A 27,528-nucleotide genomic window follows, 5' to 3' on the forward strand; every position below is an offset into this window, starting at 1 on the left:
TTTGGGTGGCAGTAAACATATACTAAAATGGTTAATAGCTATTTTCTAAGTTTTCATAGTAGAGTAATAGAAGTATTAGTCTATTAACTAACATTTATCATTAATTACGTGCTAGGCACTGTTTATGTATAGTAACTAATTCGGTCCTTTCAACAACCCTTTGAGGTGATTATTAGTCCCAATTTTCAGGTGAAGTGATTGACCTTGGAGAGACAGCAGTGAGCCGTGGCTTGAAGCAAGGTCTTAGTTCCTTGCCCAGGAATTGAACCTGGGTAGCCTGGATGAAAACCAGGAATCCTGGCCACCAGACCAGCAGGGACTAGAAGCTAGAAGCAAATTTTCCCCGGCTCTTGGCCCCGTTGAAAAATGCATTTCTTAAGGAGGCCGAAACTGTAAAAACAGGTACAAAGTTTATTATTAGAGACACAGCACGACAAGTGGGAGAGAACACAGAGAAACAGTTTGTTTAATTAAGACAGAAGCAAGGCAGAGATGCACACCTGGAGAGGAAGGGTGTGGGCGTCCCCCCTAATGAGGAGCATAGTGAAGAGGCGGTTAAGTCATTTATATAGGGCAGTTCTTCCAGGTCTTTGTTTATCCTTAGCCAATTACCTGGTTTCTGTTTCCACACCTGACCTGCCCTAGGGCCCTCTCCAACATGCCTGCGCTACTTTTTTCCAAGATGGATTCCAGCCCAGAGACCTATGGGGGGCCTTGGCATCGCATATTATGGGGTGGTGCCTCCTCCTTTTTGACCCCCAAGGAACGTTTCTGCGCATGTGCAGTGTCTCCCTCGCCCCAAGGATGGGAAATATGTGACCTCTTGATCTTTACTCAAACAGGGATTAGACCCTCTCTGTCCCGGCAGGGACTGTTATCTTAGAGTGTCCTCAGGAGACAAAGCTTGGATATTTACCCTGTTTCTGTTGTTATTTCTGTTTTGAATTACAAACAGGAGGCTGGTTTTAAATATCCAGCCTTGAAGCCCACCTGTCTCCTGTCTCAGGAAGTGCAAACAGGAGGCTGGTTGTAAGTGTCCAGCCTGAAGCCCATGTATCTCCTGCCTCATGATTACTAAAGCTCACACATAGAAGTTTTGGATCCAGGATAAAAACCCAGACATTCTGGTTCCAGAGCTGTCAAATGTCAGTTTGATTTGTTATAAAGGTTAATTTCAATTAAGTGTTCAAAATATGAGGGGTCTATATGTGTACATTGAAGTATATAGATAATTATTATTTAAAAATTATTACATCAGACATTTACAGTATTTACAATTCATTAATCTCTTTTTTGTTGATACAAAAAGTGAAGGAGAGGAGAAAATGTTCCTTAAAAAAACTTTTATTATGGAATTTTTCAAACATGCTAGAAGTAGAAAGAATAGTGCAATGAATCCCCAAGAACCCATCATTTGACAGATCAACACTTTGTCGAACTTGTTTGAACTATTTGCCCCATAGTAATTTAAAGCAACTTCCAAGCACCGTATCTGTTTTGTATGTAATTCAGTATGTAATACAGTTTACACTTTTTTTTAAAAAACAGCCTATTTAAAAATAATTATACGTTCACAGGAAGTTGCAAAGATCCAAGGGTCCTGTGTGCCCTTTGTTCAGTTTCTTCCAGTGGTTACATCTTACATAATTAGAGTACAGTATCAAAACCAGGAAGCTGGCATTGGTCCAGTGTGTGTGTATGGTTCTTTGTCATTTTATCACGTGTAAATTTGTGTACCCATCACTAAAGCTACTTATCTTTTTTTGACTTTTCATTTAGCTTTATTACCAGATGTGTGACTCTTGAAATTTTAACCATACAGCGGCTTACTTTTTATAAACGTAAATCATTAAGAAATTTATGTATCTACATGTTTGGCTCATATTGTGCTTAAGAAATATGGTTGAATAAGGACATGTAATACCTTTAGAGAGAAGTATTTGACATATACCTTATTTTATAGATAGCATATCACTTTAGCAGTAATGAAGAGTTTTACCTTTTAATGTTTGTACGTGGAATTTTATTTTAATAGGAAGAAGAAGAGTATGAAACTAAAGGGGGACGCCGGAGAACATGGGATGATGATTATGTACTAAAGCGGCAGTTTTCAGCTTTGGTTCCTGCTTTTGATCCTAGACCAGGTCGTACTAATGTCCAGCAGACAACTGATCTAGAAATTCCACCCCCAGGTATACTATATTTTAGTTTTTGTGGTTTAATTTTAATAGGTACCAAATAAAGTGGTACTGTATAGTTTAAAAAAGTAAGGTACTACTTGTATATGCAGGTTATAAGAAAAAGGTTTCAGGAGAAACTATATATCAGCCATGCATCCTTAAAAAAAATACAGATTTTTTAAAAAGGAGCAAATTACAGTATTTTATTTTATTTTATTTTTTATTGAAGTGTAGTTGATTTACAATGTTGTGTTAGTTTCTGGTTTACAGCACAGGGATCCAGTTATACATGTATGTATTCTTTTCCATATTCTTTCCGTTACGGTTTATTACAGGATATTGAATATAGTTCCCTGTGCTATACAGTGGACCTTGTTGTTTATATATTTTATATGTAGTAGTTTGTATCTGCTAATCCCAAACTCCTAATTTATCCCTCCCCCACCACCTTTCCTCTTGGGTAACCATAAGTTTGTTTTCTGTATTTGTGAGTCTGTTTCTGTTTCATAAATAAGTTCATTTGTATCACATTTTAGATTCTGCATTATAACTGATATCATACAGTATTTGTCTTTCTCTGTCAGACTTACTTCACTTAGTATGATAATCTCTAGGTCTGTCCATGTTGGTGCAAATGGCATTATTTCATTCTTTTTTATGGCTGAGTAGTATTCTGTTGTGTATATATACACACCACATCTTTATCCATTCATCTGTCCATAGACATTTAGGTTGCTTCCATGTCTTGGCTATAAAATTATAGTATTTTAAAAACACACCGTGTTTTACATTTGTATAAATTTTAAAGCAAGGACTCATTTAAAGGTAGATAATTTGTATTCTGTTTTCTACTGGATCAAAATTGCTAAGCATTACTCCCATGCAGCTTTTACTTTGAAAAGCTATGTAGTGGTTTTAGTTATGGCCTCCAGAGTCAGTCAGCCTGAGTGCCAGCTCCATCTCTTACAACTCTATTTTGGGTGTGGTAGGCACACTAATGGCCCCCTCCCAAAGATATGTAGGTCCTAACCTCTAGAATCTGTGAATATATCACCTTAACATGAGAAAAGAGACTTCGTAGATGTGATTAAAAATCTTGAGATGGAGAAATTATCCTGTTTTTCTGGGTGAGCCCAGTGTAATCACCAGTGCCCTCATAGGAGAGAAACAGGAGGGTCAGAGTCAGAGGAGATTTGACAACAGGAAGCAGCAATCACAGTGATGAGGGGCCATGAGTCAAGGAACATGGGAGGACTCTGGATGCTAGAAAACGCAAGGAAATGGATTCTTCCCTAGAGCCTCCAAAAGGAACAAAGCCTTGCCCAACCCATTTTAGATTTCTGGCCTCTAGAATTACAAGATAATACATTTGTGTTGTTTTAAACCACTCAGTTGTGGTAATTTGTTATAGCAGCAATAGGAAGCTAATACACTGGGCAAATCCCCTAATCTGTGTAAGCCTGGCTTTCCTTATCTCTTATATGGGGAAAATAAAGTCCTTGTTTGACAAGGTAGTTAAAAGGTTTAAATGAGGTGAGATATGTAAAGTGTCTAGCATGGTACCTGATGTGTGTCTCAATAAATGTCAGCTATGGTAATCAGTATATTATCCTTCAAGAAGACTTAAATGTTACTGTGGAATGTACTTTTTACTTGATAAAAAGATACCTATGTTAAATATGAACGTAAGTGCAGTTTATAGTATAATGTGAGGTATATGATGTAGGATGATGGTGAGAATGAGTATGAATCAAGATGTTCCAAGGTCCCTTCAAAAAGGAAAACCTATTCTAGGGAGTATAAATAGGTACAGGTTTTCGATAGAGTTCTTTAGCAATGTATTTCATATTTTTACTACTACAGATTGGTACTATAGAAGTATTAGCTCTGCACTCAGATGACTACAGAAGTATTTTTTAAAAATTGGAAATGACCTTCATTATGTCTGATAACAGATATGGTTCTGTTAAAGTACAATGGGATGTCATGCAGTGTATAAAACAATACTTCATAAAACTGTATCATGATATGAGGAAAAGATTCCTGAGATTAAAAAAAAGAGTGCATCACTAAATACATATGAAACTAATTGTATTTGTGTGTGTGTGTGTTTACCTTGTAACAAACTCATTCAATGTAAGCAAAAGGTTGATAGGTCTTTAACTGAGTATGTGGTTTTCTCTGTATGTAGTAGTATTAATAATTTTAGTTTTCTCATTCATAAAAATAAAATGTTCTGAAATATACAATTATCATGTATATCCTAATAAAAACTAGAGATTCGTATCATATGTATAAATTCTTCTCTAGTACACTGTCTTTAACCTAATTGTATTCTTCCCATTTTAAAAAAACAAAAATATTGAGGCCAGGAGAATCTTTTTTTTTTTTTTTATAAGATTGACACTAGCTATAGGTTTTTTTTAAATTAATTGATTGATTGATTGATTGATTGATTGATTGATGCACTGGGTCTTCGTTGTTGCGCGGGGGCTTTCTCTAGTTGAGCCGGGGCGCGGTGCGCGGGCTTCTAGTTGTGGTGGCTTCTCTTGTTGCGGAGCATGGGCTCTAGGCACGTGGGCTTCAGTAGTTGTGGCTTGCAGGCTCTAGAGCTCAGGCTCAGCAGTTGTGGCGCACGGGCTTAGTTGCTCCACAGCACGTGGTATCTTCCCTGACCAGGGACCAGTGCTCGAACCCGTGTCCCCTGCATTGGCAGGCAGATTCTTAACCACTCTGCCACCAGGGAAGTCCCCAGGAGAATCTTAAGTAGCTGACATCTTTAGCTGATATATGGCAGAAACGTTTAGATTTCATGTAACCTGTCTGTTGCTGCAGTGCTCTTTCTGGACTGCTTATTTTAGTGTAATTGTTTTTCATATCTTCCATATTTTTAGGAACACCTCATTCAGAGCTCTTGGAAGAAGTTGAATGTACTCCGTCACCTCGATTAGCCCTCACTTTGAAAGTAACAGGTCTTGGAACAACTCGTGAAGTTGAATTACCACTCACTAATTTCAGATCAACCATCTTTTACTATGTGCAGAAATTGCTTCAGTTGTCGTGTAACGGCAATGTGAAATCAGATAAACTTAGGCGTATTTGGGAGCCAACATACACGTAAGAGTTTTTTTTTTTTTTTTCACGTAAGAGATTTTAACTTAATGTTTTAAGTAGATATTTTCATAGTGTATGAGCCAAGAAATATTTTCTATATTTTGTATTATAGGAACAGAAAAGATTTAGTTTTCTTGGTTTACAGGAACAGATAAGAGCATTTCTGACTACGGATGGAGAAAGGTTAAAGCTTACAACTGGGAGGAACTTTAGAAATAATCTAGACTAGCTCCTTACGTAATAATTGTTGAACTCTTTGACTGGGATTGTGTATGAAGTAGTAAATATTTTCTGTTATTTGCTTTGGGGTCTGTGAGTTAAACCTGCCTCTCTTTGTTCATTCATTTATTCATTCAGTAAATAATTATCAATGACCTTTGGCAAACTTATTTAACATTATAGTACCTGGTTTTCTAATCTGTAAAACGAGAGTGGTCGTGAGGAACCAGTGGATTAATATATGTAGATTCAGCACTGTATGAGATGTAGAGGGTGCTCAGTATTACGTGTAATACTATTTGTTATTTAATAATATAAATAATTTAATATAATTTAATATTATAAATAATTATAGTCATCCTGTGTAACTTCGCTTTTCTTAGCTTATTTTTCTGATGTTCTCTTAACATCACTGATAATCTTAGATAATGTCCAATAAAGTAAAACCTAGGTCTTTTTGAGATAGAACAGAAGGTCGTCATGGCATTCTCATCCTTCAGTTTTTATTGGAATATAAAATTTGATCTCAACTGCCTCTTGGTCCTTGTTATTCTTATCCTTCTTTCCGTCTAGACACAGATGCAAACACATCTTATTTTATTTTTACAACAATGTATGGAAGCTACAATACAAGATATGGCATATTACTTTATATCTTTAAAAGTTCTAGGTTTGATATATGCTTTCTTCTTAATAATGCTCAGTTTATAAACCATAACTCTTTTTCAGGAATATGATTTCTGCTATTCCCTATGTTTAACAAATTAATACGTTTTCTTATAAATTCTCCCTGAGTTCAGTATTCCATGTAAGCATATAGCTAATGAATGTCCTCATTCATACATGTTTTTAAAGAATTGAAGGCTTATTAGAAATAACCACAAATCATTTGATTTATGAATTAACTTGAATAATATTTTCATATTTAGAATTATGTACAGAGAAATGAAGGATTCTGACAAAGAAAAGGAAAATGGAAAAATGGTAAGTTATTTTTAGGAAATGAGTCTTGCTCTTGTCTACTTAGTAAAAGAAAAAGAAAAGCAAAGAAAAACTAATGCTGTGTTTCAATTGAACAATTAAGGGAGAAATCAGCAACATGGGATTCTTTAGATTAGGTTAAATGCATGATCTTAAAGCTACCTTATGTAATGCATGTGAAATAGCATAGACTTTGTAATCAGGAAAGGCCAACATTTTGTTTTTCCTATTGTAGGGTTGTTGGTCTATAGAGCATGTGGAACAGTATCTTGGCACTGATGAATTACCAAAGAATGACTTGATAACCTACCTGCAGAAGAATGCAGATGCTGCTTTCCTGCGCCACTGGAAATTAACTGGCACTAATAAAAGTATTAGGAAAAACAGAAATTGTTCTCAGCTCATAGCTGCATATAAGGTATATATTGGCATCAAAACACTATTTTGATTGGGAATGGCTTTGTGCTTTGCAGCTTTTTAAATGTTCTTGAGGAAGAGCAGTTCATTGGGACATACTAAAAAAAAGAAGTTGAATTAACATTGTTAATATGCCAATGCTAAAATTTCAAATATGGTTTGTGGCATTGGATGTAAATACGTAGTTTTAACTGTGGCTTTTAGTGGTTATATTTTGAGAATTTTCTTGGTTTAGAACAAAGCTTGGTTAAGCTTTGACTTGGGTGATACGGTTTTTATTTTAAAAGAAGGCAATTCTTTGAAGAATTCCAGCCTTTTCACATTAATACTAATAGGATGATATATTTATTGCTTTTCTTGAAAATGATTAATGGCTAGTTTTCCTAATTGTTTCTTTAGGATTTTTGTGAGCATGGAACAAAGTCTGGGTTAAACCAGGGGGCCATTTCTACTCTTCAAAGTAGTGATATTCTTAATTTGACAAAAGAACAACCTCAGGCCAAAGCAGGCAATGGACAGAATTCTTGTGGAGTAGAAGATGTCCTTCAGCTTCTGCGTATTCTGTATATAGTTGCAAGTGACCCTTATTCAAGAATATCCCAAGAAGGTCTGTAAGAAGCCTTGTTTCATTTCTGTGGCATTTTTAAAAGCAAGTCAGTTTATATTTTTATTAATTTTATTACTTTTACAGAAGGTGATGAGCAGCCTCAGTTTACTTTTCCACCAGATGAATTCACTAGCAAAAAAATCACAACAAAAATTTTACAGCAGATTGAGGTAATAAAACCAGATAGTTGAACTCTTCAGTCTGTTGGACTTTGAATGTATTGCCTCTCCTTCCTTTTCTACCTCACGCCATCTCTCCTGTTAAGAATTGACTCCTTTTTGTCTTTTTTCATAATTGCTTTAAGACATTGTTATTTGTTAATTTTCAGGAACCATTGGCATTGGCAAGTGGAGCTCTGCCAGACTGGTGTGAACAATTAACCAGCAAGTGTCCTTTTCTAATACCATTTGAAACTAGACAGCTGTATTTCACATGTACAGCATTTGGTGCATCAAGGTAGGAGGTGTATCGTTTTACATTTTTAGAATAAATGTGTTTTTAAATGTTTTATATAAGCTCAAAATGTACGTATATACTTTATATCAAGATTGATGAAGGGAATATATTGTTTTCTCGTAAAGAGTTGTCGACATTTGGGAATTCCCTGGTGGTCCAGTGGTTTAGACCCCACACTCTCATTGCCAAGGGCATAGGTTCAATTCCTGGTGGGGGAACGAAGATCCCGCAAGCTGTGAGGTATGGCCAAAAAAAAAAAAAAAGAGTTGTCAACATTTAAACATTTTTTGATTTCCAGTTGGATATAAGCTCTCTTGAAGCAGTGTGGATTGAAGTACTGTGTTTCCCATTAGCTAGCATTTATTGTACAGTATTTAAGTGGCTTACATAAATTATTAGTTGCTGAAATTCCCAGGAATACAAAATTTAATGCTTGCAAATAGCTTTGATAACATTAAAAATATATCTTCTGGCCCTTATTTTTCTCTTACTACCATCTAACATACCATTTTACTTCTTTTTGTTTTTCTGTCTCCTTCACTAGATGAAAGTTTCATGAGGGCAGGAATTTCTGGCAATTTTGTTCACTGCTCTAGCTGCAGTGTATAAGCACATTGTAGGTGCTCGGTAAATACTTGTTGAGTGATTGAATACCCAGAGTACTTTCAAAGTAGATGTAGAAAAGTTATAATTTAAATGGAGCTGCCTGTTGCCCTAAGTTATACATTGTTGTATGTACCATTTCATATCATTTACCAAGCATTTGCACACATAGCACTATAGGCCCGCTGTGATTAATGGCATTGGTTATGATTTTTATTTTATATGTGTGGGTTTGTTTTTTTTTGTTTTTTTGGGCTTTTTTTTTTCAATTTTTTAAAAAAAATTTGGCTGCACCACACAGCTTGCAGGATCTCAAGTTCCGTGACCAGGTATTGAACGCGGGCCATGGCAGTGAAAGCCCCGAATCCTAACCACTAGACCACTAGGGAACTCCCTGATTTTTATTTTATAGATGAGGAAACTGATTGTCAAAGTACATAGCTGATTGGCCTGAGAGTACCAAAAATATTGTAGCACACATGAGAGTAGATCTTTCATCTTCTTATTCTTAATTCAAGATTCTTTCTCCCATCCTAGAGGGGTTAACTCTGCATTGTTAAAAAGAAAATGTTTCAAAATCACAACACTGTTTCTGTGTTGGCTTTCAATTTGTATCACAGTAATAAAGATAGCTTAACCATTTTTTACATTCTCTGATTTAGGAAATGTTTATATTTTATGTAGTATGAGTTTGTCTATATTTTTATGTGTTGTGTGGGGTTGGACCACAGACCTTTATTTTGATCTGTTAATTGCTAAAGTAAAAAGGGAAAAATATAGACTCAGTATTTTCTCAATTTGTTTAAGGAAATAAGATGAGTATATTTGGTCATCTGATAAAATACTGTTTTTAAAAAATTCTTAAATCTTTGAATTTTGTTGCTGGTTTAGTAGTATATTCAGCTGTTGCTGTATGCTACAACTACATAGGTATTTTTCTATTTCAGAGCAATAGTGTGGTTACAAAACCGACGTGAGGCCACTGTGGAAAGAACAAGGACCACAAGTAGTGTAAGGCGAGATGATCCTGGAGAGTTTCGTGTTGGTCGTCTCAAGCATGAAAGAGTAAAAGTTCCACGTGGTGAATCACTGATGGAGTGGGCTGAGAATGTCATGCAAATACATGCAGATCGGAAATCAGTTCTTGAGGTACCTCTATATAATTTCTTTTAGTGTGCAGGACTGACAATTAGAGAACCAGTCTGTGTCTTCCACCACATAAAAAACTGCATTAGATAGAAGTGTAGATGGATTTCTCTGCCCTCTGTGCAAAGGCCTTCTCCTCTGGCAGAGCATCTTTCATAAGAGGATGTCAGCTCACCTCCTCAGGGGTCAGGATCTCGTGGCTTAATGAGCAGCAAAGAATATCTTCACTCATGAAGATATTGAGAGATGTTGTAGCAAATGGCGGTAAGAAATTCAATATATTTACTGCAGAAATGTTATTGTGGGCATTGTTGATTATATCCTATATACATATTATTCCTTATATATGAGAGACAAGGAAAGAAATACCTCTCCTGTCACAGATGTCAGCCACCTGGTTTGTTTAATTTTGGATCACAGACTGATTATGATAAATATAATACATCTCTAGAAAATTTATAAGGCTTATGGTTTTCACTTTAAAATTTCTGTGCCTGGGACTTCCCTGGCAGTCCAGTGGTTAGGACTCCGTGCTTCCACTTCAGGGAGCACAGGTTCAATCCCTATCCGGGGAACTAAGATCCGCATGCCGCCAGCTCACGCCCCCACCCCCAAAAAAAGAATTTTCTGTGCCTTCATCTTACTCTTCTTACCCATATAGTCCTCTAACCCAGATAATTCTCAATTATTATTATTATTATTATTTTTTAAACATGCACTGTGTGTTTTTGTAAGCTGCCTCAAATAATTTTTGGAATACATGGAGTATGGATAAAAAACCTTTAAAGTGACTGCCTAAAGTCAGAAATAAGTGGAAGAGTTTAGGTTTTGGTGTCACGTACACACGCGTGCGCATGCACACACATATAAATCTGTATACCATCATTTCCTCAAGCAAATGATATATAACCTCTTTATCTGAAATTTGTTTTCCTTTGGTATGAAAAGGACATAATTTATTTTGTAGGTTTGTTGCGAGAAGTAAGTTGATGTATGAACAACGCTCACCCCAGTGTTTAAATATGGAATAGCATACAACAAATCAAATTTCTCTTTAGAAAAACTGGAATAAAAACTTCTGTGTGGACTATATTATACTGCTACTATAAAAAAAAACTATATTACAGTAGGACTGGATTTTGGCAAGAATGGGATCATTAACATTTTTTTTAAGCTTACTTTCCCCCATAATTTATTTGTTCATGTTTAGGTTGAATTTTTAGGAGAAGAAGGAACTGGCTTGGGGCCCACATTAGAATTTTATGCTCTGGTGGCAGCAGAATTCCAGAGAACTGATTTAGGAGCTTGGCTTTGTGATGATAACTTTCCAGATGATGAATCTCGTCATGTAAGATTTACTTTCCATTTTGTGATTTGATTTGCGATTCTGCTTTTAGAAAGTTAAAAATCAGTTATGCTTCCAGAATGTAAGCCAGGTTTTCTGACTCTACTTTTATTATTGAATAATCCTGATATTATTAAAATGCTTTTAAAGGGTAAAATTTAGTCTATAAAACCTATTTAATAAAATGTGTTTACAGATACTTATAGATAGTGGAATTAAGATGTTTAATGTTTATGGATCTTTTCCTTTTTTTTGCATTTCTCCCTCTAAAAAATTAGGTCGATCTTGGAGGTGGATTGAAACCTCCCGGATACTATGTTCAGAGATCATGTGGACTGTTTACAGCTCCATTTCCACAAGATAGTGATGAGCTTGAAAGGATCACAAAACTCTTTCATTTCCTTGGAATTTTCTTGGCCAAATGCATTCAAGACAATAGACTTGTGGACTTACCTATTTCTAAACCTTTCTTTAAACTTATGTGTATGGGTGACATTAAGAGCAATATGAGTAAACTGATTTATGAGTCACGAGGTGATAGAGACTTACACTGTACTGAAAGTCAGTCTGAAGCCTCTACAGAAGAAGGTCATGATTCACTCTCAGTAGGAAGCTTTGAAGAGGATTCAAAATCAGAATTTATTCTAGATCCCCCCAAACCAAAACCCCCAGCTTGGTTTAATGGAATTTTAACTTGGGAAGACTTTGAACTAGTAAACCCACACAGAGCCAGATTTTTAAAAGAAATTAAAGACCTTGCTATCAAGAGGCGCCAGATTTTAAGCAACAAAGGTCTTTCTGAAGATGAGAAGAACACAAAATTACAAGAACTAGTGCTGAAGAATCCATCAGGTTCTGGGCCTCCACTTAGCATAGAGGATTTAGGGTAAGCTTTATATATATATATATATATATATATATATATACTCTTCAACCTAATGGATGAATAAATTCTAAAGCTTTTGTTCCTTTGTCTTCACTGATTTGCAATATATGAATATACAGTCTGTTAACAATAAGATGCTTTAGGAAATATCAATTTTTGATTTGATCCTTTGATTTGTTAATATTATAAAGAGAGCATTCAGAATACCAGAATATAGTTTATTAATCATCAGATGTCTGAAAGATTATCTGATTTATCAAATGTGATAACTATATATATCTTGTGTAAACAGTCCAAAGCCAATAATATTTTGACAAATTCATTAGCTAATTGATATATATAGCCTACTTGAAAAACCTCAGAATAGTTTGCTTTGTATGTAAGCCTTATCCCCAGTGGCTGCATTAACTAACTCAGATGCTGTAGATCTTTTGATAAAATTCTATTAATTTATATACATGTAATTATTATACCCTTGGTATGTTAAACTGTGATTTTTGGATTGACTGCAAGGCTTTGCTGTCTTTTTCTTCCTTCCTTCCTTTCCTTCTTTCTTTGATGATAACATTGAGAAGTTGTGTTTGATAAGTTGTTCATATGTTCAAGGTTTGACGTGAGGCGGGGGTAAAAACAGAGCATGAACAACTTTAGTAAAAAAAAATAGTTTCTTTTGCAAAAAAAAAAAATCTTGTAAACATGTTGCTACCATAATTCATTACAAAAATCCATAGTTTATTAATTTTGTGCCTAAGGAGGAAGTGAAACATGAAAGGTGATGTTTCATGCAATGCTTGCAAAGCCAGGTTTGGTAAACAGTTGGCCAAATAGTTTTTGTGCACACGGTTTTGCATTTTAAAAGGCCCCATACCTAACATCTAAGCTGGAATAGTGATTTTGTTATTGTTGGGGGTTGGGGGAGGTGCTCATGGTTTTGGTGGCAGTGTTTTAAAAATTAAACACCAATGATAGCTGAATGTTAATCTAATCCTTTTCTGTCCTCCCAGTTTAAATTTCCAGTTTTGCCCTTCCTCAAGAATATATGGTTTTACAGCTGTGGATCTCAAGCCAAGTGGTGAAGATGAGGTACAAATTTTGCTTTTGATATATTTGTAAGTCCAGAAAAATCCTCTTAATGAGGCCAGTTGTACTAGGCGCTACTGAAATATTCCTAGATATTAACAATTACGTTGACAAATTTTCCTTTGCAGATGGTAACAATGGATAATGCAGAAGAATATGTGGATTTGATGTTTGACTTTTGTATGCATATGGGTATTCAGAAACAGATGGAAGCCTTTAGAGGTAATTTTTAAGGCTCTTTAGTTGAATCTCTCTCCTTTTACTTTGAGACAGCTGAAATTAAGGTACTGCTATGCTCAAAAATTGCTAGTAATCTCTAGATTTGCCCTCTAGTTTTTTGTCTTCCCAACAGTTAGGTCCTGCAGAGTACTCAGAACAGGTTGGAACATTTTCAAGCTGTAGCATACCCTCAGCTTGGTCCTCCTGAGTAATGAGGGACCCACTTTTGGCTTCTATTTTTTCATTTGTAAGTGGATATAATGTTGCATACTTTCAATATTACATGATCAAGATGAGTTAAACTATGTTAGAACCTAAATTCTTCAAGTAAAGATTGATGCAAAATACACTGGACTGTTTATCACTTACTAGTTTTAAAAATGAGAACATAGCCTTGGCTGGCTTATATGACATAAAGAACTGATTGGGAAATTATTAGAATTTGGCTACTGACCATAGTGTCTGAATATTCTCTCCCTGTCTACATTTGTGATAATAAGCAAAAATTTCTGTACTTAAAAGCCTAGCACAGTTTTTATTTCAAGCTATTTTCATTTATATTTACTTTTTCAAATATTTGTTAATATTTATCTTCTATCCATTTAGTTGAGTATCTTGATTTGAAATTTATTTTGAAATTATAACTTAGAAACTGAGTTGTGTGTTTTGTTTTTGTTTTTTTACTGTGTATGTAATGTAGATGGGTTTAATAAAGTTTTTCCAATGGAGAAATTAAGTTCCTTCAGCCATGAAGAAGTCCAAATGATTCTTTGTGGAAATCAGTCGCCATCCTGGGCAGCAGAGGATATTATTAATTATACTGAACCTAAGTTGGGTTATACACGTGATAGGTATGTGTTGGTTATTTTCTAAGATCAACAAATTGTTTATGTCCCAAAATCAAATGGTGGGTTCTCTAAATGACTCAGTGAATTATATGCATAAAATGAGAAAGCAGTTAAGTCTCACCATTACCAAGATGTATATTCACTGATAAGGCTGAGTTCACACAAAAAGTCATCTTGGCTGATGTTAACATTCCTTTTCTCACTGTGTTTTAACTGTTCATCATTTTAAAAATTGGGTCATTTGTAAACCCTTAGGCTTTATTGCTTTTGTATTAACCTTTATTTTCAAATAATTTCAATCTTATAGAAAAGTTGAAGAATAGTTAAGAATTCCTATATATCCTTTTCCAGAATCACCAGTATTTAACGTTTTGCTGTATTTCTTTTACATTATCTCTTTATACACACACACACACACACACACATATATATTTTCTGAACCATTTGAGGATATGTTGCATATATCTTGTACCTTTACTCTGTAATACATTAGTGTACATTCCTCAGAATATGGCCATACTCCCACGTAGCCATACTAGTTAGCAAATTTGTGATTCCATACTATTAGCTAATCTATAGTCTACATTCCAGCTTTGTTGATTATTCCAGCAATGTCTTTAATAGCACTCACTTCACTCCCATTCTCCCCCATCAGGAAATTGTATTTAGTTGTGATATGTTTTTAATCAACAGTTCCTCGGATGTTTTTTCTTTCATACCACTGACATTTTTTAAGACTATAAGCCCTGTATTTTTTTTAAAGTTTTCAAAGTAATGTAAATGAGAAAGTATTATTATTTGACACATAAATGACATTGTATATATAGCTTTTTTTTTTTTTTAAGTAAAGTTTTTATTGAAGCATATCAGAGAAGTACACAAGTTGCACATACATACTGGGGAATTTTCACAAAATGGACACACCTGTATAAATGGTACCCAGAACAAGAAACAACTCTAGAAGTCCCCATCCCCGTCTTATTCTTTTCAAGTCATTAAATCACTATTCCCATTGATTAATTTTGCTTGCTTTTGAACTTTAATAAATGAAATCATGCAGTATGTATTCTCTAAGGTCTGGTTTCTTTTATTTAATACTATAATTACGAAATTCATCCATGTTGTAGCATATAGTGATACTTTGTTTCACTGTAACAAAAATGTATTATTTCAGATCCCTGTTGCTAGTTTAGCCATATTTGGGTGAATTATGCATGTGCATCTTGAGCTTTTCTGATTTGCTGCCTTTGTTGCATATTTGATTCCTGTACTCCATCAGTGTTTCAGTCTATCTGTATCAGTCTTTGAAGGACATTTTTCAAGTAGTTTGTATCAGCTTATTTCATACTTACCCAAGAGTCTCTAGACAGTGTTGTTCTTCCAACATGCGGATATTCGTTTTTAGGGTTATTGCTGGCTTATACAGTAATGGTAGTATTTTTCATTTAAATCAGCTATCAAATCAATATAACTTTATTTTTCTTCTTTTAGCCCAGGTTTCCTTAGGTTTGTGAGGGTTTTATGTGGCATGTCTTCAGATGAGAGGAAGGCATTCCTGCAGTTTACCACTGGTTGTTCAACTCTACCCCCAGGTGGACTGGCTAACTTGCATCCCAGGCTCACAGTTGTACGCAAGGTACACACTCTAGCTACTGGGGAATCTAAATGGAATTAAGATACTTAAGGATTGAAAGAAATACATATTTAAAGTCATGGTCTTCTGTTATTTTCACTTCTGTGTCCGCAGGTTGATGCTACTGATGCAAGCTACCCATCAGTGAATACGTGTGTACATTATCTAAAGTTGCCGGAATACTCTTCGGAGGAGATCATGAGAGAGCGCCTGCTAGCTGCTACAATGGAGAAAGGCTTTCATCTCAACTGAGCTTTGAAGTGCAATGGGAGACATCAGAGACTTAAAATTCTAGTGAAGCCTCTTGTGTTTGTGTGCAGAGAAGTATATGATCCTCCATGCTAATGACACTTGCCTTTTTTCCACCATTAAGGCTTTAAGAACACATGGAATAAGTTCGTAAGCTGCTAATGACAAAACAAATCCTTTAACTATCCAGCCAGCAAGTATATAGCACAGAACACTTTGTGTTGCTACAAGGGCTCATGTGACTGGAATTAGGTGGTCCTACTTGACTGTTCCAAAGAGCAGCTTCTCAGATCTTCAGTGTTCATTGGTAAATTTCTGACAGTGTATTTGTGTAAAGTTTGTCATTTCATACTTCATACACTACAGTTGCCATCACTGATGCCTGTTTTGCTGGCTTTTAAGCTACTTGGTCAAAAATCCTGCTTCTTTAAAACATAGAGAGTTAATGAGCATCTCAAGCTTTTTCTTTTCCTTTTTAATGATGCCTGCACTATCAGAGTATATCTAGTGTTCTCTCTTTTGTTTGGCATATAATCATGCACAGCCTTTTTATTTCTTTGAGGTGGGAGTATATTTTTATTTCCTAAATGCCATACTATAAAGATCAAATTCTTAAGTGTGTTTGTGCAGTTCAAAAATAAAGATATATTAAGACGGTGGAGAAAACACTGGTTTAGATGCAAGGCACACTTAAAGCAAGTTTTACTTTTGGTTGTATTTTCTTTGTATATTATAAACATTTATTTAACTTGTTGCAGTTTGAAGTAAAAAAATTTCCAAAATGTATTCTCAACAATAATCATTAAAATGTTTGCAGCATACAAAACTGTGTCATGTGACTGTTTCACTGCAGCCATCAGACCTACGAGCTTAACTGTATACTTTTCATTTTGAATCATTGAGATATATAGTTTTTTGAAATTACTACATGAAGAAATGTATTTTTCTGTGTAAATACACTTACTGAAACTGGAAAGCTAGGAGAAATATATGTTCACATGCTTGTGATCCAACTCTAGTGTTCTGTCTTTAAAGTATTCTTCAGGTAAAAACAGCCAAGTTATTTGTGTTAACTTTTTAAACACCAAATATGCTACTTACCATTGTATCTTCAGCGATGTGTAAGTCTAAGATCCAAGAATGATTTTTGAATGTTGTGTTAGTGTGAAAAGAAACCACTGGGATAATGCTATTTCCTGGTTTTGAAAAGGGGCTATATTTCCATTTTCCTGTGACTTATCATATCTATGCATCTAGGTAAAAGAAATGTCACTAGGTCTGATTTAGCCAAATGGCTTTTATAGGCGTGAAAAGCATTTTTTGGAATTGCCCACAATTTACCTGTTTAAAAGGTATGTTCCCTTTCTACATTAGAAGAGATTTCTCCCATTGCAGTCAGTCATTTGAGTAGTGTGTGTGTCTGTTCTCTGCATGAGAATGTTGTGACTATGTAATCAGAGGCAGCATTTATATAATTTACCTTATTGTTAGCTTCACAATTCTCTGCGAGAATAAAAGTTAAAATAAAACATAATAGCAATATTTAAACGTATGACCTATGCTTTAATCCAGAAAACAGAGGTGGTGATTGTCTCAATACGTGGATGCATGACTAGAACTTTACACTAGCAGTAGAATTAAAATCCAGTTTATGTGTATTATTTAAGTCTCTAAAATGTCTGTCAATCGCCAGCTTTTACCAAGACTAGTCTAGCACAGGGGTCAGCAAACTGTGGCCTGCCGTTTGCATTTGTATGGCCCATGAACTAAACATGGTTTTAAAATTTGTAAGTGGTTGAAAAAAATAAAAAAGAATAATAATATCTTATGTGAAAATTTTATGAAATTCAGATTTGTGTCCAAAAATAAATAAAGTTTTATTAGAACACAGCCATGCTGATTTATTTATGTATAATCTATGGCTTTTTTTTGCACTACAGTGGCAGAACTGAGTAGTTACAGCAAAGACCATATGGGCCACGAAGCCTAGAATATTTACTGTCTGGCCCTTTGCAGAAAAGGTTTGCTGAATCCTGGTCTAGCACATTACTACAGCAGGTAAAGTTGATGAGTCTTATACAGTGAGTAACTCTGACATGTCAGGAATCTTCCTGTAGAACCAGAAGTCCAAGAACAAGGTAAAGCTGACCAGTCTGAGACATAAATTTCATGAGTCTGAAAATCACTTAAAGCTGGTAGTCACAGTTCAGCAATAAACCTGAAGTGAGATGATGACACAGCCTGTCACACAACAGAGAGTCACATTAGAGTTCACTTTGTGTATGAGTCAAGTATTGTGAGACATCTACTTGGGTCTTCAAATACACTAGCCTCTGGAGTATTTTTTCCAGTGGTATCTACCTAGTATTTTTTTTTTAATTGTTATTCTCTCAAGGTACTAAAATCTGTGCCAAGATGTTATTTGAATGCTATTTTGGTGTGACCCCAAAATTAATTTTATTCACTCCCTAGTTACTTCTGGTGTACCAGTTTCAGCAGTTACCCGAATGTACTACTGATTAAGTGCCTACCAACTAGGCCAGTGTTTCCCAACTAATTATGTCTCAGAAAGACCTCCAAAGCACTTTCATCTAGACTGGGCTTTCCCCAGACCTTGGCTACTTAATGCATACCATTCACTGTTCTGGCAGGTCAGAAGCCTTTCCTCTGCCTTCCTGAATGAGTCCAAAACAGCTAAGGTTTGCTTTTGGAGTCCATTATTGACTGGTTGCCTGGTAGATGCAAACTTGGAAATATGTAAGTGAATTTTTAGAAACACATAAAGAATTTAAACAAAATCCCTCCTATGCACACATACACGAGAGAGGGAGAGAAATCAAACAGTACTGAATGAATTACTGCCTAGAATGCCCATTTACGTCCTCTTTTGGAGGATGGAGTGTTGTAGGTGAAAGAACTCTTGGAATTCCATAGGATGGCCCAATATCTTCATGTATCAAGACTATATTTCTGTGTCCTCCAATGTACTTGCCCGCCTACCCTAACATGCACGTGAACATGCTTTTACCTAAGACAGTTCTGTATCTTCTACTGTTACGAAGCAAAAGCATATATACAGAAAGGTTTGGGAGGATCAGAGCATTGCTCTTCTATAGTGACTTAGCAGTTTTCTTTGCTTCAAGACATTCTAGGAGGAGGGGTTGAAGGAATAAAAGGGAGGGGAAGATGGAGTCATTTCATGGCAACCTGAACAGAGGTACACTCTTGCGTTCTGTTTTTAAACTTTGAACTAAATTTCATTTACAAATAAGTTTACTAATAAGAAGACTAACCCTTTACAATACGGCATATAGGATAGCTAAAGGGCTGTCTTAGCGATTCATTGTTAGGTAGTAACATTCTCTATAGAGTTAATGATGTCATTGTAGTTGCCAAGTACCCATAAAATGGATATCAGGCTTTTAGAAACTGGCAAAGAATATTTGATTCTGCAATTTTCATTAGGTACACACATTTTGACTTTGTAAGGAAAAAGCATTCAGAAAACAGTATTATTCAAAGTGCTATGCGTGTTCAAGTCAATTTTAAAAGTTTATTGGCCAATAGAGAGGTGCCACATTTTCTTCCCACCCCATGATGCTATTCCTGAATTTATCCCTTTGCAAAGGGAAGCAGAAACCAAAAGAGTTTCCCTCAGTACTCCACAAAATCTAAACAAACAAGTGAGGAAAAAAATGCTTATGGTCAGAAAATAAAACTTGTCTCTCCGTTTAGAGAAAAATTTTCTTTGTGCATCATGTTTTAAAATACAGTTTTGTTTTCCGTTTAGGAACTGTGGAAAACACCTATTTAAAATGTCTTTGGAAGGACAGCCCATTTTGTAGTGTTCGGTCTTCCAGATTCTTTTGGGCTAGTGATGTTGAGAGGTAGTCCGTGGTGTCATTTCCTGTAAGTCGATGTTGTGTGGCAGAGCCTTTCTGTTTTCAGCTGTCTGACATCTTATCAAGAATTAGTAGAGGGGCAAGAATTCTTGCCCGATTCGTTTCCACAATGCAGCCATTTAACACCATCTCATCCAAAATGATGTGTACTTTATCCAAATTAAACATTATCTAGGGTCACATTAAGGAAATTAGTTATAAGAATGTTAACATTCAGTAAATAATAACATGACTTTGCCTGGAATTTTTCCAGTGTAAATTAGTCTAAGCATGAAGGTTTGTTTTTTATTTTAACAGAATTCCTGAAATTAAATTTAAAATTGGTATTTATATTAGAAATTATTACCTTCATGTACACATATATACCTAATTTCACCTTGGTTAGGCTGACTGGACAATAGACATAGAAATGGAACAGCTATACCTTTTAGCCAGAGGGAGACGGAATCTCTACTAAGAGCTGGAGAACAAAGCAAATAAATTTTGGTAAAGAGTGTGACCTGACCTCAAGAACAATGTCTTCCCAGACAATAGTAACAACAGTAACAGCCATGACTTACTGAATACTCATTATGTTCCAGGCATTGTGTTGAGTGTTTTACATGTATTATTTCAGTCTTGTCTACGACTCGGTGATGTACGTGCTAACATGATGATCCTCATTTTACACAGGAACAAACAGGCTCAAAGCCATTGCCCACAGTCACATGGCTAGTAATTGTCAGAGCTGGAATTTAAACCGAAAGTTTGGGCTTAACTGCTCTGCTTCCAGACTTCTCAGGAGAGGCCTGAGGCTGCTGAGTATACGTCCTCCCTCCGCCCTCAAACCTCCCCGCAAACAAATGCCTTTACAATACTGCACCTTGAGCACCTTTTGTGTCAGGCAGGCTAAAGAAAAAAATAACCATGAGGAGAAATGAGTGAAGAAAAGGCAATGCTGACTTAATTCCCAAGGAGATAAATATTCCAATTTTCAAGAGAGTACCTCTTATAAATGGAGCATTCTAAAAATACTCATTTGAGAATGATGGAGCCACTTCAGCTTACTGATGTTCTTATTGGAAAGTTAGTACAGGGCATGGGAGAAGAAGAAAACACTGTTAGACTATGATGTCTAGCTAATTAGAAAGAGCCAAGTCCTTCCTCCAGGAGTCCCTTCATTTGAGTACCTAACTTTTGTGAAATTGAACTGGAAGAGAGAACTGACCTGTTCTGGAAGAGAGGATTAAACTCTTGGGAGTGAAGATGATAATGGTTGAACGTTTCTAAATTCTATGCTTTACTATCTTAAGTTTCCATCACTAAAGAGCACAATCCTGGTCCGTTTAGAAAAAAAAACAGAACAAAACAAGAAACAGCTGACGGATTGTTTCAAATAGACAAACTTCATTCAACAAGCGAGTGATTAAGTGCACTACGGGAGTTCATAATTAGTGAATCTTTGTAAAATGAGCCGTTAACACCTGATTTTTCTTACACACACAATAGACTTGAATTCCAGATGTTCAAGTCTATTGTGTTTGTTTAGTGAAGTACATCTATAGAGAATGAGACAATCCTGGGAATGACTTTTAAGTTTCTATTAGGCTCTGTGTTAATACCTCATTAAGCTCCGTGCAAATAGTCCTCCAGCAGAATAAACTTTTTCAGGAGCCCATGGGAACTGTCCTTAAGTGACCCAGAAAAAAAAAAAGCTTTACTCTGTTATACCTATTAATAATATCTTCCAATTAGATGGATGATTGCTTTGTCCATGGCCAAATTGGGACTGGAATATTAGGCGCTTGACTCAATCCTCTTCACCAGACCCAGAAGCCAGAACTTAGAAGCCAGGACAAGGTAGGAATGACAGCCAGGTATAAAGGAAGGCAGAGCTGGGAAGCACAGGTGACTGCATGAAAAAAATGCCCTGTAGAATCCCCCTGTTGTATTCACTAAGGACAATGAAAGCCTAGTGCCCTTTTTTTTTTCTGGTGTCAAGGTTTTTTGTTTTGTTTTAAGTATAGTTGATTTACAGTGTTGTGTGAATTAGTGCTGTACAGCAAAGTGATTCAGTTATACACACATATATACATTCAGTTTTAAAATATTCTTTTACATTATGGTTTATCATAGGATATTGAATATAGTTCTCTGTGCTATACAACAGGACCTTGTTGTTTAAAGCCTAGTGCCTTTGAAAATGTCAACCCATCCAGGGTGATTCTGAGGTAGAAGGAGATCTCATTTTAATCTATTCTATTTGAATCAATGCAGGGATCAAGCTGCTCTGAAGACTGCTCCATCTTGGGCAAGAATATGGTCAGCAATTCAGATGTCCCCTTGAACAACTAGCTCAATGTTTTGAAATTCAGATTAGAATTTACTGCTGAATCATATCAACCACTGGCATCCTCACAATGCAAGGACAAGGTCCTTCAGCAAGTCTGAATTTCCCAACATCCTGGAAACATGAATTGCTCAGTGAGGGCATTCTGTACTGTGGGCATGTGACTGCCTGAGTATCTGGCTCAAACCCCTCATAATCATGCAACTTTCTGGCACTATAAAGGGAAACCACAGACCAAATCCAATGTGAGGCAAAAGCCTGAAAGCTGATTTCCCCTTGGAATCATGTGACTCCTTTAAAATAAGAATCCAGCTGTTGTTCACATCTTGATTTGGTTTATGAGTTACTTGTGCACACTGGAAAAGCCAAGAGTAATGGCATTTGGGTTACAAGCCAGGTGAGCAGGGACCAAAAAATGCCCTATATGCCAAGTCCCGTGGCAATAAACAGAGGCAAACACACTTTAGCCCTGACATTTGGAATAGGAGGAAGCAAGAAAGGCACAAGCTGTTGGTCTATTAAGGTGATGAGCTGAGAATGACTAGTTTAAGAGGGTCCAACCTTCAGGTTTTACTGAATTCAACTGACTTAAAGATCCTTGAGGAAACTTGTTTACCTTCATGGGCACCCTAAGGTTGGAGCTGATAGGAACTAGAAAGAGCCTCTTAAAGAGCAGATTCATAAAGCCCCACTTTCTCCCAACCCGGAAACCTAGAGCCTTTCTGAATTTCTATGTCATGTGGATTGGAGTTGAATAGGACCCCAGTAATATTAGTGCCACTTGAAATCAATATTTTAATTAGAGTGATTGAAATGTTTCTGGTTCATACATTGGAATTTTGATCTCTGGATCATAAAGCACTTTTTCAACATGGTATTTTAACACCACTGTGGTGGTCTAGTTCTCCTTTAGTAAGAGAAAACTGAGCAGCATACATTCTAATGGGACCTCAAAAGCAATTCCAGGGAAGAGCCCAGCCTAGAAACTAAACTTTCTAATTCTAGATTTTGGCCTCAGATCCCTTGTCTTCTTATTTGATTTTCTTTTTTTTTTTTTTTTTTTAAGATCCTAGCTAGGACTTCCCTGGTGGTGCAGTAGTTAAGAATCCACCTGCCAATGCAGCGGACACAGATTCAATCCCTGGCCGGGTAAGATCCCACACGCCACGGAGCATCTAAGCCCGTGCGCCACAACTACTGAGCCTGTACTCTAGAGCCCGAGAGCCACAACTACTGAAGCCCACATGCCTAGAACCCGTGCTCTGCAATGAAGAGTAGCCCCTGCTCGCCCCAACTAGAGAAAGCCCGCACACAGCAACGAAGACCCAACGTAGCCCAAAATAAAATAAATAAATAAATAAATAAAGATCCTAGCTAAGGAAAGTTCTTTAAGTAGGGTGGGGAAAAAACGTGTTCTCTTTTTTTTATACTTTAACTCAATTTCCCATGGAATTAGATAAGTTGCAAAGGGCCAATATGCTCACATTTCCCACAGAAAATCAAATGCTACTGTATGGAAGATTATCATGAAGATTCTGCATAGTTCTGGATAAACTCTCCTTGTAATAGTCCTGTGTTCACTTTTAGGCTTAGTATGGCCTTTAGTTAATTAGGTCACTGAAAAGGAGTGTTTGTTTATTGTTGTTGTTAAGTAGGTTTTCCTGAAAGATCCATTCATATTCTGAGAGCAACAAAGACATCCCAGTGTAATTTTTTTTTAAGTTTATATAGGCTTATGTAAAATTACACAAATATCAAAGTCAGCACTGGGGTCAATGAGCCTGTCATTTCTCTTGTTTTTTCCCCCAAATTCTCTGTTGCTTCTCATAGCTTGCTGCCACTATTCCTGAGTAAAACAGAACCCAGAAGGAGTGGGGGTAAGGCAAAGGGACCCGGTAGGGAGGGATAGGAGGAATAGTAGGGGATGAATATGGCACCTAAAGGACTCAGAAACACACTTAAAGGACACAGAGAGATGGCTAAAGCTAGGGAGGGCCAAAATAGCCCGGAAGGCAGAACTGTTTAATCTGGAACTTTCACATCCCTTTCCCAGGTGAATGGCTGACTCCCTTGGAGACTGTTCATAATTCTGAGACTCATCACTCATGACTTGACTAGAACTCTCATGCTGGAGCGGGCTGTGGCCCCCTTACCCCTCCGTGCCTGCCTTTCCCAAAGACTGGACCAGCTGCACACATTCCCTTGGGCCCAGGGGCCTGCTCTCTTCTCTTGCTTCAATGGACATATTTTCAAAAGGAAAAGAAGATGTTTAGAAATCTCTGACGTGAACGTCACTTTTGGAAAGTATGCTTTTATCAAGACATTCAGGTATTCGCTTCAAAATTTTTCTTTATTTATGACTCCTCCAACCAAAGACCAGGGTTTCTCTAAAACTTCTTCCCTTATTCAGGAAACACCAAGACAGCATGGTGCCAGGCACTTTATAAGTGTTTTCTTAGAGACTAATTTGCTACAATCTACTCCAGACGATTATGAATTTTCAAAAAGTGTGTCAAATTTAATCTTAAATCACATTTGTAGCCCTAGAATCAAAGGCTCTGGAAACCCGGAGACCAGTACCAGCTCTGTGCCAAAGTAGCTCTGTGGTTTGGGACAAGCAATCCATAGAGCTACTCTGGGACAGAACTGGTATCAGTCTCTGAGCCTCAGCCTCTTTGTCTAAAAAGTGAGATTTTAACTTGATGATTGTGTAGTTTTCTTCCAACTCCAAAGCAGTCAAACCCTATGACTCTAAAAGTAACCTTCAGGGAGAGGAAAGCTAGTTTACTCCTTTCTGATATGATCAAGCTATTCCTGATGTAGTCACATGCTCCACCATACCTCAAAAGAAATCCTTTTGTAATAACAATTAATTATTTTAACTTTCTGAGAGACCATCGAGAAAATTTCAGTTCCTTTAGAAGCTGCCACTTCAGTGTTGGATGATTTCCCTAGAGAATTTCTTTGGTCTTCTTGCCAGTATTTCCATAGCCCCTAGTTGAACAAGTTACTTTTGTGATTTCTCATTAAGTCAGGCTGAAATTATCTCCTATTTGGAGAAGTCCTGTTCTGGTTTCTGGTCCTCTAAAGGTGTTTGGGATTTTAGGAAAGTAATGAAGGAACGACAGATAGATGCCCCACTACTGGGGCCTGGGGCCTGATCAGGGCCTGACTGCAAATCTTAGCGGTGCTCTTACTGTTGGCTGGGTGCTTTTAGTCCTCCAGGGCACACCCTGGTAGATAACTAGCTGAGTCATAAGAGAGTGCAAGAGGATGGAGGCCCTTCCTACTCGCCCACCCTCAGCTGCAGTAAAGAGAGCATGTTTCACATCACGCATGTGAGCTTTTAGGCTCTAGAATTAATTGCTCAAGCTTTTGGACTTTAAGGACTTACAAAGTAAAAACATGAGTGTTCTAAAGATTTTTTTTAAAGATATTTTTGAATGAAGAAAACATTCTGGATTCTAGAGTTATCCTATATTTGTTGGGGAGGGGGCACGAAGATATAAATAGGAACCCCAGCTTGTTCCTGGCTTTTCTTCCCATGCATGCATGTGGAATACCCCCCTTACCATCCCAGCCTCTCTATCATTCCTGCCTCCAGTCCTGGGGTGGTAGAGAGACCTGCATAGGCCCTGGCAGCAGGCACTGGCATGAACAGGTACCCGCTAAATTCTGGGGACCCACGTGCTGGAGGGTGGTCAAGGAGTGGGTGGGGGGCCCTGCCGGCTCTGGGTAAGCATCCTTACCCCATGGAGAGGGGTGCTGCTGAAGGAGAGCTAGAGTAGGGTCCTCTAAAGCACAGGGCCCAGGAAGGGGACCCTGGTTGTCTGGGTCTGAAGGCAGTACTGCTGCATTCCATTCTAGCCAAAATAAACCAAGTCTTTAAGCCTCTTTAAGGCCACCAAATACCAAAAGGGGTGTCAAGGGTTTTGGTACCTTCACACACATTAGGTGTGCACTGAACTGGGGAGGAATTGGACTTCTACAGAGCGCTGTTCATGGGTGCCATCCTCTGACTATTTAGCAGAAGGGGATCAGATTGCTCCTTTGAATTATGAATTGTCTGGAGAATTCAGCAAACCTGGGGCTCTGGAGCTGAGCACGTATTGAGAAGCTCATCAGTTGGTTCCGAAAAACTATCTTAATTCGTAGAATTTGAAGTCTTAAATAAGTCTACCAAAGTATGAGGAAGGGCAAACTTTCCCGACAGAAGTCCTCAGGCAACATTTCAGCCCCGCGGGTGGAGTGGAATATGAAGAGGGTATCAGAGCTGCTTCAGCGCACGTGAACGGTTTAGGTCCTGATGTGCTTAGCCCCCGGGGTGCAGGCCGCCCCACTTGAGACTACTCTGCAACAGAGAGTTTCCACTTAGTAGAAGGGTTTTTGACAAACCAGAATTTCTGTCCTGATTTCCTGAGCTTACGTCGTTTCTTTTTAATAACCCATCTGCCTTGCTCTGTGACGTTAGTCTTCTTAGAAGTAGAACAAGTCCATACTAGGGAAAAATGTAAACAATGCATTTAATTTCCCAATGTCTAACCCTACAGGCTCTGGAAAACTGCTCCCTTCTTAAAAGGCTTCAGGGCGGTAAAGTCTCTGGAGAAAGACTGCGAGTAAAGGGCTTCTTGGGAGCTCCATAAGGTTTGGACTCCCACCTTCCTGTTGCTGCAACAAGACTGAGCCTTAAATCGTGTCTGTTCCAAGCAGACGGATGTGGAAGGCTTCCTTAATCTGAGCAAACACAAAGGTTACGTGCTCTGAGTGTTGGGAGAACCGGTTCCAAGTTGCAATTATGTCAGCTGCTGGTTCAACCTTTCAAGGCCTAAGGAAGCTTTCCTGGTACAACGTTAGCTGCTCTGGCAGGTTCCTGGTTACATGCTACCAGGGTGGTGATGCGGTCTGTCTGTGAGGCCACACCTCTAAAAGGCTCCCTTGTCTTACTGTTAAGAAACTGATGTGTAAAGTTTTCCCTGGACTTCTTCAACGTGACAGTTAAACAGAACTGTGGGGAATTCCCTGGCGGTCCAGTGGTTAGGACTCCGAGCTTCCACTGCCGGGGCCTGGGTTCAATCCCTGGTCGGGGAACTAAGTAAGATCCTGCAAGCTGTGCAGCCCAGCCAAAAAAAAAAAACTATGTATGAGGCAGAATAGAGTCCTGGGTTTGTAATTTGACCTTTTTCAGATGGCTGAGGGCAGAAACTCTTTCAGAATCTCAGTAGAAGAGAGGTGCCCCATGCCCTGCCTGCCCTGCCCCCTGCTGCACTTTTAGACCATGGGAGGGCCACATGAACTTACAGCTTGAGCACAGACA

At 37.4% G+C, this 27,528-nt stretch overlaps 2 protein-coding genes across 15 annotated transcripts in view; one reads left to right on the plus strand and one right to left on the minus strand.

Moving 5' to 3' along the window:
• HECTD1 (HECT domain E3 ubiquitin protein ligase 1) overlaps nt 1-16,809 on the plus strand; it is an 89,976-nt gene extending 73,167 nt beyond the window's left edge. For 5 of the 9 annotated variants that reach the window (XM_082451967.1, XM_082451968.1, XM_082451969.1 and 2 more), the window contains 15 exons: nt 2,036-2,192; nt 5,075-5,297; nt 6,443-6,497; nt 6,730-6,912; nt 7,311-7,518; nt 7,603-7,688; nt 7,847-7,974; nt 9,525-9,726; nt 10,934-11,071; nt 11,347-11,954; nt 12,959-13,037; nt 13,163-13,256; nt 13,954-14,104; nt 15,593-15,737; nt 15,849-16,809. In XM_082451967.1, the coding sequence (XP_082308093.1) occupies nt 2,036-2,192; nt 5,075-5,297; nt 6,443-6,497; nt 6,730-6,912; nt 7,311-7,518; nt 7,603-7,688; nt 7,847-7,974; nt 9,525-9,726; nt 10,934-11,071; nt 11,347-11,954; nt 12,959-13,037; nt 13,163-13,256; nt 13,954-14,104; nt 15,593-15,737; nt 15,849-15,986 (2,595 nt within the window). In that variant the 3' untranslated portion in view covers nt 15,987-16,809. The remainder of the gene's footprint in view (nt 1-2,035; nt 2,193-5,074; nt 5,298-6,442; nt 6,498-6,729; nt 6,913-7,310; nt 7,519-7,602; nt 7,689-7,846; nt 7,975-9,524; nt 9,727-10,933; nt 11,072-11,346; nt 11,955-12,958; nt 13,038-13,162; nt 13,257-13,953; nt 14,105-15,592; nt 15,738-15,848) is intronic. The other 4 variants (XM_082451971.1, XM_082451972.1, XM_082451973.1 and 1 more) reach the window with 1 other exon arrangement.
• The window catches only part of AP4S1 (adaptor related protein complex 4 subunit sigma 1), a 76,044-nt gene that overhangs the window by 2,244 nt on the left and 46,272 nt on the right, over nt 1-27,528 (minus strand). For 2 of the 6 annotated variants that reach the window (XM_082452289.1, XM_082452290.1), the window contains one exon: nt 19,517-20,056. The exons of 1 other annotated variant lie outside the window; for it this stretch is intronic. In XM_082452289.1, the coding sequence (XP_082308415.1) occupies nt 19,928-20,056 (129 nt within the window). In that variant the 3' untranslated portion in view covers nt 19,517-19,927. Of the gene's footprint in view, nt 1-19,516; nt 20,057-23,253; nt 26,949-27,528 lie in introns of those variants that run through there. 3 more of the 6 variants (XM_082452293.1, XM_082452292.1, XM_082452294.1) reach the window with 3 other exon arrangements.

Source organism: Balaenoptera physalus (assembly GCF_965194825.1).
Source record: "Balaenoptera physalus genome assembly, chromosome: 2".
In the NCBI taxonomy this organism is placed as follows: domain Eukaryota; kingdom Metazoa; phylum Chordata; class Mammalia; order Artiodactyla; family Balaenopteridae; genus Balaenoptera; species Balaenoptera physalus.